Source organism: Lutra lutra, chromosome 17 (genome assembly GCF_902655055.1).
Source record: "Lutra lutra chromosome 17, mLutLut1.2, whole genome shotgun sequence".
Classification (NCBI taxonomy): Eukaryota; Metazoa; Chordata; class Mammalia; order Carnivora; family Mustelidae; genus Lutra; species Lutra lutra.
In genome coordinates, this window is record NC_062294.1 from 51634016 (window position 1) to 51644696 (window position 10681).

General features: G+C 51.7%; 1 protein-coding gene across 1 annotated transcript in view; it reads right to left on the bottom strand.

The window, feature by feature from the left end:
• LIG1 (DNA ligase 1) overlaps nucleotides 1-10653 on the bottom strand; it is a 43935-nt gene extending 33282 nt beyond the window's left edge. Inside the window, 5 exon segments of the mRNA XM_047711482.1 lie at nucleotides 587-713; nucleotides 2487-2622; nucleotides 3130-3219; nucleotides 4744-4815; nucleotides 10482-10653. Of these exon segments, the coding sequence (XP_047567438.1) occupies nucleotides 587-713; nucleotides 2487-2622; nucleotides 3130-3219; nucleotides 4744-4760 (370 nt within the window). The 5' untranslated portion in view covers nucleotides 4761-4815; nucleotides 10482-10653.
• Nucleotides 10654-10681: the final 28 nt, after the last annotated feature.

A 10681-nucleotide genomic window follows, 5' to 3' on the forward strand; every position in this document is an offset into this window, starting at 1 on the left:
GAGGTGCCATTCCTCAGGCTGGCTTTCCATGGACCTTCTCCAATGTCCCCGCTGGGGGTCTCCAACCTGCTGCGCTAAGCACCAACACACCAAGCCATCAGTGCCCTGAAGGGCCTTCTCGATGTCTACTTCCTTCTGCCGTTAACCCTCTTCCTTGTCCTTCAGGGCTCGGCTGGGTGAATCTCTCTTCTGCAAGTCTCCCTCTTCACTGTGCTCCCAGAGTGAGCCGCGCTGCCTCCCTCGTGGCCCGTACTCGTGCTTACAATAACCAACACCTCCTGAGCACTCGCTATGGGCTGGGCCCAGGTCCAAGTAATTTCCGCGTATTTCCTCTTAATCTCTGCATGATAAATGCTGTCATTATTATCATCCCTGTTTTACAAATAAAGTAAGGAAGCTTTGCTTTGACTTCTGAGAAGGTAAGTCATTTACCCAAGGTCACAAAGTCAGTGGATGGAGAAGCCACGGTCTCAACCACAGCGCCAAGCCAAGATCGGAGCTGTCACGAGGCCGGCCGCCTGGTGCAGAAATCCTTGCAGGGACAAAGACAGGCAAGGGAAGGGGCCGGGGGCCTGTGTGTCCTCACCCGTCCGCCGCTTCGGGATCCCTGCTAGGGAGACGTCCACAGGAGAGGTGCCGGAGAGGGAAGGGCTGCTCTCGGGAAATGTGACAGGGCTGGGAGGGGAGACTTGTGGAGAGCCCGGGGCAGGCTTCTGGAAAGCAAGAAAAAGCAATTCTAGAGTGAGGGGAGGAAGGAGTAGCTACCTCCTTGTCCTTTTCCAGTTGGGGTAGAGAGTTCCCTGTCCTAGTTCAGGGCTCCTCTTCTCTTAACCCGGGCCTTAGCCTCCTTCCCCTCCTGTGGAATTTCGTGGCACCAGACTGTCCCCATTAGGGACAATAACAACTCTCTTTTTTTCTAAAGTAACAGAACTTTTGATTTTTAGCTAAAGATATAATGGCCCAACTAAAAACCACATTTCACCGCCTCCCCTGTAGCTAGGTACGGCCCAGAGCCTAAGAACCACACTTCCCAGCCTCCCTTGCAGCTAGGCGTGGCCAGGAGCCTTCTACACAGTGCAATACAAGGGATAAGGGTGTACACTTCCCGTGGAATGCCTCGCTCTTCTCACTGGCCGAAAATGGACATTCGCTTGGACAAGGGCATCTAGGATAAAAGTAATGGTACAGAAGCAGCCTGCGTCTCTGACACTGAGAGACTGCCATGCTAATCCTAGACTTTTTGTGCTCATTAGAAGGAGAAATAAATTCCTACCTTGTTTAAGCCCGTTATTTGTATGTTAGTTTCAATGCCTAACTCATCTTACAGGGCCCTCTGCCTGTTATTAAGTGACAGTCCCTCAGCTCCACGCCTACCCCGTCCACTCCCCCTCATGAGGCTGGGACTCCGCAAACCCTTTTCCCGTTCTGGAAGAAAGCTCCAGGGCAGGCAGCACCACCACAGGGCATGAGAGGGGCCTGCTTCAGGAGGATCTGATTTACAGCATTTCCAACACTCACGGGGCCCGCGACGTGATGCCCCATGGATGCCGTTGCTCGCCGCCCAGCGTCTGTCACAAAGATCTAACCAGGCCCTCAGGCACCACCTGGAAGCTCAGAGAGCCCAGCAGGCACCAGCTGGCATCTGAAGGTCTCACTGTCAGGTCCACAGCTCCTGGGGTGGCAGCTGCCCCCCACAGCTGCCACCTCCATGACGCCTTCCAGTTTTCTTTTGCTCCTGCAGTGACCCGCTTGAGAACTGCATGCCTAGTTGGTAATTCTCTGTCTTAAACGCTCTCTGCTCAAATCACTCAGGTGGTTTCTCTCTATTTGGACCCTGATGGGTGGAGGCCCCAAAGGGATGTTGGGAAGGCTGCTCAGGACCCAAAGCCACCTCTGTCCCTCTCCTGCTCAAAACTATTCCAAACATCCCTAGCAGCCACAGGGAAAAGTCCAACCTCCTAAAGATGGCCCCTTCTTGTCCCTGGAACCCGTGAATATATTCGGTTACATGGCAAAGGGCAATTAAGGCTGCAGAGAGAATTAAGGTCACCAATCGGCTGCCCACTGGGCGACTTTGGAGCAAGGGAAGGAAGCGAGCCAATGTCTCTGGAAAAGGTGAAAAGCCCTCTGACAACAGGAGAGATGGGATGGGTCTCTGAGCCCTAATTCTGGCTCATGCATTGCTCTCAGATCCACAGGTGGACTCTTCCTACTCACAGTCACCCCAAACGGTAGGTGCTCCAGGGGGGCATATGGTACAGGTGAGGTGGCTGAAGCCTGAGGGCAGGAACCTGCCCCAGGTCACGGGGGCGCAGGTGGGGCAGAACTGTGAAGACCAGGCCGTCCATCTGCTCCAGGGCATGGCCGCTCAACTCGTCCACCTCCTGGGGCATGAGCGCCCAAGCAGCTGGACTACACTCCGCGTCAAAGGCTGCTGGGAACGATGGCTTCTTCCGGTCACGGTGGGCAGGCTTGTGGGGACCTACCTGGCCTTTGGAGGGTGTGAGGGCCTCGTCCTCCTCCTCCCCTTCACTGCCCAGGACCCGGGCCACCTTCCGCCCCGGCCTCTTCACTGGAGAATCGCTCTCAGGCACCTCTCCATTCCGCTCCTTCAGTGCCACCCTGGAAGGTGGGAAAATGGGGGTGCTCTGGCAGGCAGAGAGGGGGTCCTTCCCAAAAGTTCCAGCCCTTCCACTAGGTCCCATTCCTTTCCTTTCAAGCATCCCATGAACTTTTTCTAGGCGCTCCTTGGCATACACTCTTAATCGTCCATCCACAGCTCGAGACTATCCTTCCCAGCCTCCCCTGGAGCTGGGAAAAGCCTTGTGATGGGTCCTGACAGAGACAATGGAAGGGATAGGACTAATGCATGCACCTTGCTCCTGAATGCCTGCCCACGGTTGTCTTAATCCCGGAACTTGGACTTGCCAACTCACTTTGACAAGGCCGAGGCCCTGGATGCAGCTGTGCCTGAAGCTGGATCTATGCCTTTCGATGTCCCAATTACTGAAGTCAAAAAATTCCCTTGAGGACTCCCAGACATTCTGAGCTGGGTTTGACACGCTTAGAGCCAAGGGAGTCCTGACTTATAAAGGAACAAGTTCACCATGTCCTTGTCCCATTACGTACTTTGGAGGCGGCTCCGTCTCTCTGACGCTGTTGGAGGTCTCCTTCTCTGGCTTTTTCACTTTGCCCTCCTTCTTGGGGTAGAAAAATGACCTGGAGGAGCACAGAAGGAGAACGAAAAGGGGAACGATAACTGCACAAAGAATCAGGTAAGCGCTTCCGATGTGCCAAAGCCTCTCTGCACTGGGGAGTCGGTAGAGACAAAGACAGCAAGTCCCCACCCTCAAGGGGTTGACTCCATAGAAGAGGCAGCTGTTAAATAACTAAACAGAAAAGGTCAGGAGGTGCGAAGTGTGCTAGAAAAAATCATTAAAGTAAGGTATTGTCCCTCCGCTTGAGACTGGCTGGCCCAAGTGCTGGCTTCCAGAGAACTGAGCACTGACGAGGGACCACAGAAGGGTAAGGTGGAGAGGCCTCACCCACACTCTCCTGACCTGGGAATGTTCTGCACCCCTACTATGAGGGGATGAGAGGCTACCTTGCTTCGCTGCCTGTGACCCCCCCTCTAGTTATGAGAACAACATCAGACATATTGGAGGACCGTCTGCAGGTATCCTGACAAACGGAGTCTGAGAAACCGTCACCCGGAACCACCAGAGGGAACCGAGGGGGCACGATAACTAAATGCAACACAGTACTCCAAGCCGGGTCCTGGGAACAGAGAACAGCATTAGAAGGTACACTGAGATGGGAATAAAGTGTGGAGTGTGGTTAACAGGAACGCAACAAAGCTGGTCCCTCACTGTGACCAATAGGCCACGAGATGTCAACGGTGGAAGCCGGGTGCCAGGTTCCAGGAATGGGCCCTATTATTGCTACAACTTTCCTGTACGTTTAAAACCGGTCCAAAATTAATACATAACGAGTGGTCAGTCAGTCAATCAACCGATCAAGCCCAGCCCAGCCCAGCCCAGCCAGCGGCAAAAAAGCCATGGAAGGCACCATCAGCCCAGGACAGACTATGCCCAGACTCGTCATCACGTGAGAAAAATGCAGCCTGGGATCTGTGACCTCCCAGATCTCGGCTGGGGCAAAGAGGGGGTGTCGGTCTGGTCTAGAATCCATCCCCTCCTTCTAGGAGCAGCCCCTCCACCATCCTATCTGGACACCCTCTCGAATTCCGAAGCCCGAGGTCATTAATTCTGGAAGGTTTCAACTACACAAGCCATGTAACTCCCTGTCTGGTTCTCCTGAAGCCGGCTTGCAGGACAGGCTTTCCCACTCTGGACACCACTGATGTTTCAGGCCAGATCATTCTTCGTTGTGGGGGGCTGTCAGCAGCGACCACGCCCAGCCCCTATGCTCATCACAAGGCCCCTTCTCCCCCTAGTTGTGACAACTAAGAACGTCTCCAGACACAGCTGGCTGTCCCCTGGGCAGGGGGATCAAACCACCAACTGTGAACCACTGGGTCAGTGTTTCTGAACCTCCAGCCAAAACCCTCTGGTTGTACCACCTGTCCTCCCGATTCCATGCCCCACGTTCTGCACTGCTCGGCTTCCGGAAATTCCGATTTGCAGACTAACTTGTGTTCTTCCAAGAAAAGGCACAGAAACAGAGAAACAGAGATCTCAGCGCTTGTGAGACAGTGGGGCGGGGGCGCGGGTGGGTTCTCACATGATACTTCGCTGCATGATGGGCCAGAATTCTCCCTTCCCCTCTCCTCCTCCTCTTCTCCAGCCGCTGCTCCTGAAACAGAAATCCAGATCCTTGGTGAGACTACTGGTTGAGCACAGATCAAACCACGTAACCCTCCTTCTTTCAGAGAGAAAAAGAAAGAAAAAAAAATCCACAAAATCAGAAACATGAGTCTCTTCACTGACAAGAAACTCCCATTTTCGGGGCGCCTGGGTGGCTCAGTGGGTTAAGCCTCTGCCTTCAGCTCAGGTCATGATCCCAGGGTCCTGGGATCGAGCCCCGCATCGGGCTCTCTGCTCGGCGGGGAGCCTGCTTCCCCTTTCTCTCTGCCTGCCTCTCTGCCTACCTGTGATCTCTGTCAAATAAATAAATAAAATCTTAAAAAAAAAAACAAAACAAACCTCCCATTTTCATGGATCAAACTGATTTGCTGCCGAGATTTATGAGTGAAGAGAAAGTCCCAAGTCAGAGCAAGATAAGAAGCCTCCTTGATCATATGAAGCCTGCTTCTCATCTAATAGGAAGGCACCATGAAGGCCTACAGGTATTTTTTTCCAGTTTTGTTTGAGGTTTTTTGGGGAGGAGTTAAGTTTTAAGATTAACAAAGAACTGGGGTACCTGGGTGGCTCAGTCGGTTAAGCGTCTGCCTTTGGCTCAGGTCAAGATCCCAGGGTCCTGGGATCGAGCCCCGCGGTGGGCTCCCTGCTCAGTGGGGAACCTGCTTCTCCTTCTCTCTCTGCCACTGCTCCCCCACTTGTGTGCACACACGCGCGCACGCTCTCTCTCTGTAAAAATAAATAAATAAATCTTGTCAAAAAATAAAAAAGATCAATAAAGAACTGTTTTTAGGTGATTACATAATATCCTCAAATAACTCTGAAGCATGGCAGTCCACTAAATTGTACCCACTGGTGTATACAGACCAGCTGCTGAGCAGTTTCTAAGGGATGTTCTTACCAGAAACGAGCAGCAAAAACATCACGCAGATCTCAGAGAGTTACGTACTGTACGATTCCATTTATGGAATGTTCTCTAAGTGACAAAACTTAGGATGGAGAAGAGATCGGGGGTGGTCAGAGCTTAGGGACAAAAGATGGGGGGGTGGTCAGCTATAATGGGGCAGCACAGCGAGAGCCTTTGTGGGGACAGAACTGTTCCATATCCTGACTGCGGTGATGGTTACACAGATCTATACATGGGTTCAAACCGTGCACGCGTGTGTGCGCACACACACACACACACAGCTTAACCAGCTCTGTGGTCTAGCTCAGGGCCCAGCTTCCTGGTTTTGATACTGAACTACGGTTATATAAAATGTCACCACTGGGGGAAGATAGGTGTGTACTATTTTTATAACTTCCAGTAAGTCTATGTAATCCTTTCAAAATAAAAAGTAAAAAAAAAAAAAAAAAAGTAGAATGAAGACATTCTCTATGTATGTCCTGCTACAGAAAGACGTTCTAGGTATTTTAAGTCACATTTTAAACAGTAAAAATAAATTTAAAAAGGAGGCAGAACAGTGGACATAATATGCTACTGATTTCGTAAGACAGGAGAAAATAGAAACCGATCTATTCTTTGGTCCTGCTTTTGTTTGCCAAACAGAAACTCTGGAAGGATAATCAGGAAGCCAACAGAAGTGGTCGGGGGGCACATTAGGTGACTGGGAGTAGGGTTGTGAACGAGACCAGTCACCGTATAGCTCTGTCCCGATTTTATTTTAAACTCTGCATATTTCCTATCCATTCAATTAAAACAAACAGTAAATCCAGACCCCACATAACTGTTCAAATTTTATGATCCAGCCTCCTACCCCCTTCCTCCAGGCTCCCTCTGGGGAGTGCCCTCCCTGACCCCCAGCAGCCAGTCCCCTCCTGTCCAGATCTGAGCACTGGATGGATGTCTAGAAGCTTCCCCTGGGCACCTGCTAGAAGAAGCTCCATTTCCTGACCTCCTGGGGCAGTTAACTAGTACTTCTCACACATGTTGTGCTGACCCTGTGCTCTCCTGATGATGTCACAGTTCATCTTTCCAATCAGACTGGGAGCTCCGGAGCTAGGGGGCCAGGCCTATTCCCTCCCATCTCCTCCAAAAGTTATTTCCCAGACTTCAGACATCCTCCATAACTGCCTTTGAAATTTCAACAGTATCTCTGTAAAACCTGGATATTTTTTTTCACTTAATATTTTTTCTGTAAAAAAAAAAATCAACTTTATTAACTGGGGTGCTTCCTAGGAACCAGGCTTTAAGTGAATTAATTCCCACAAAATCTACAATTCGTTATTATCCTGATTTTACAAAGGAGGCAAAGGAAGCAGAGAGGTCAAGTGATTTGCTCAAGGCTACACAGCCTAATGGGTTGTGAAGCCAGGATCTGAAGACAGCTGGTGAGGATGGGAACAATGGGAAGTCTCACACTCTTCTGGTGGGAATTCAACATGGTATGGGCACTTCTGGAGAAACCTGGCAGTTTCTCGGACAATTAAGTATACGCTTACCATATGACCCAGCTACCCCACTCCGAGGGCCTTCCCCAGAGAACTCTTATATGCACACAAACCCCTGTAAGCCAATGTTTTTAGCATGGATCTGTTTATCGTCACCAAAAATGATCCAAACGTCCTCCCACGGGGAATGGATGAACCAACTACAGTACAGCATACAATGCTTTTACTTGCCGAACAGTATCCCACTGTAGGATGAACTAAATTAAGCTAATTTACACTCGCACGGCAATAAAAAGGAGTGGTCGGGTGCACTGCAGGGAGACAGAGGGACGGATGGCTGCAGGTGTACCTAGGGAAGGGAAGCCTGAGAATCACTTTTTGGAGTGAGGAAACTGTGCGGTATCTTGATGGCAGTGGTGTTCACATAATTCTACACATTTCAAAATGGACAGAACCGTAAAGCGAAAAGAGTAAGTTCACTTAATTTGTTTATATTTAATTTTTTTTATTTAAAAAAAAACAAAAAACTGAGTGCCTGGGTGGCTTAGTTGGTTAAGCATCTGCCTTCGGCTCAGGTCATGATCTCAGGGGCCTGAGATCAAGCCCAGTATCAGGCTCCCTGCTCAGTGGGGTGTTTGCTTCTCCCTTTACCTCTGCCCCTCCACCTCCCCCTACTTGTATGCTCTCTCTCAAATAAATAAATAAAATCTTTTAAAACAAAACCAAAAACCCTTGGATTGTTGATTGACCTGATTCGCCTCTTTTCTCAAACCCCAAATTCACTGACCCATGAATCCCAAGGGCGCTGCCTCCCAAAGACCACCCACTGCCAACCACCCCTCAGCGTCCCACTGCTCTGGCGTCCCAATGCTCAGAGCGCAGGTTGGGCCGCCCCCACGCCCAGCCGGCTGTGCTAACCCTCACTCTCTTCCTTCCCTACAGTTAGCATAACTAGACCTGCCAAATTAGAATTTGTGTCACTCTCTAGAGTAGTGCTTCTAACACAACTTTCTGTGTGATCGAAACCTTCTGTACCTGTGGAGTCCAAGGAGGTCACTCTATCCATATGTGGCCTCAAGCATTTGAAATGCAGCTAGTGCCACAGGGGAGCCGAGATTTTCATCTGTTTCTAATGAGCTTAAATTTAAGTCCCTATGTGGGGCTAGCTGTGACTCTGTTTGCAGTGCGCGGCTAAAATGAGGAGTTCCATAAATATAAGGATTTTGTCCATTTTGTTCAGTGATATGGCCACAGGACTTAAAACAGTGCCTGGTATTGAATGCATTGGCCCATACATATGCCTTTATTTAAAAATCAGGGTAACAGAGGCGCTTGGGGGGCAAAGTTGGTTGAGCTTCCAACTCTTGGTTTTGGCTCAGGTCATGATCTCAGGGTCGTGAGATCGAGCCCCGTGTCGGGCTCCCCACTGGGTGTGGAGCCTGCTTGGGACTCTCTCTCCCCTTCTCCCTCTGCTCCTCCCCTGTTCCAAATAAATAAATCTTTTTTAAAAAATCAGGATAACAAAAACATCATTGCTAACAAGTTTAAGGTTTATAAGCAGGATCTTTCAAAACCTGCAGGCCATGTGACAAGGAGCATGATATCAAAGGGTCTTTATTTTTTTTTAAGATTTCTTCATTTGAGAGAGAGAGGAAGAGCACAAGCAGGGGGAAAGGCAGCGGGAGGGGGAGGAGCAGACTCCCCAGCAAGCTGAGAGCCTGACATGGGGCTTGATCCCAGGACCCGGAGATCAAGACCTGAGCCAAAGGCAGATGTCCAAATATCTGAGCCACCTAGACACCCCCAAAGGGTCTTTAAACAGCTTGAGGATCAAAAGGCTTATCTTTTTCTTCTTGTTAATAAAAGCTCACATTTCCTAACCTGTCTGTTCCCCTGACCAACATCCACCCATGGGGAGTATTTTACACCATTCCCCTAAGTATGCTACTCTCATCCCCCGAAGCTCAGAACAGCTCAGCACCCCCCAAAAGGCAATGAGGAAGTTGGGACAGGGGAAGGAAAGCGACAGGGCCACACAGTCAGCCAATGGTGGATACCAGAAACACAGAGTGCCAGTTCTAGGAACCACCTGGGATTACATGTAAAATATTCTAGCCCACTCCCAGGCCTAGTGAATCAGAAGCGCTGGGAATAGAAGGGGGATCTGCAGGCTTAACAAGCTCCTAGGGATCCTAAGATAAGATGAAATTAGGAGGCTTTTCTTAGACTCCACTGGCCTTTCCGTCATGCCTCCCTGAGGCTAACAGGTCAGAGATTCAAACAGGATGAAATGGGTTTGGAGGACTAGAAGCGATGTGTTCTTAATCCCATGTCCCGCTGTCTCTCCTCAATGATTCCCTTCGGCTTTCAGATGCCAGCCTCCCTTTCTAATTGCTCATCTCTTCTCCCAGCCAAGTGCAACCCGCCCCACCCCTTGTCTTACCTTACCTTTCAAGCCTCCCCCTCACCTAAGGACATCAATATCCTTCTCTCTCCGCTCCCCAAGCTCCTATGGCCCTCCCTCCACCCTTTAGGAGAACAATAAACCCAGACCTTTGAGTTACTCTCTCCAAGGCCCCCTCCCTTTCCAGGCCTTGGCCTTCCAACTGTGTGGTCCAACCCTACCTCTGCTCCTCCCCCCTCATCAGGCATCCAAAAGCCAAACATCTCCCTATACAAAAGGGTCCCCACATTTCCAAAGGCATAAACCTGGACCAGACCTCTGACCTCTCTCTGCCCCACCTCTGTCCAGCGGGATCCTCCCCCGACACGGTCTAAACCCCACCCCACTTCTCCCCATTCTTGAACCTTTTCCCGGCCACGCCTCCTAGCGTCTGGCCCCGCCCACTAACAAATTTGGCCCCCACCCCTTTTCAGGAAGGCCAGTCTCCCCGACCACCCAATTTCCAATGGCCCCGCCCACGGAGTCTCCCCCCCCCCCCCACGGATCCCCGCCCCTCGAGCTACGGTGACCACGCCCCCCGCAGTAGCCCCGCCTCCCAGGCCTCTCTTCAAACCCCTTCGAGTCCTACAGACTCCGGCCCTCTCTACGCTCTACCTGGCCCTCTCCCTCCGGCGGACACTCCCTCCCCCAATGCCCTGCAGCGAGCTGCTGCCGGCGCTCTCCCTTCCCCGCCGCGCTCTCGGCCGCCTGAGCGTACCCCACGCCCGCTCCACGGCAGCCGACCGACCCGGCGGAGCCGCAGGACCGGAGCGTACGACAGGCGCGCACCCCCCCCAAGTTTCCCAGCCCCGCGTCGGCGGCCTCACCTGCCTCTCGCCGGCCCCTCGCGCCGCTGTCCTGCGCGTCACACCCGGAACCACTCGTCGCCCGACTGCAGCCTTCAATTCGCGCCACGGAATTCGCGCGCAGACTTTGGCGGGCGGGGGCGGTATAGGGGGCGGGGCCCGGGAGTGGTCAGCGCCGCCGCTGCCTCTCGGAGGACGCTGGGAGTTGTAGTCTCCCCGGC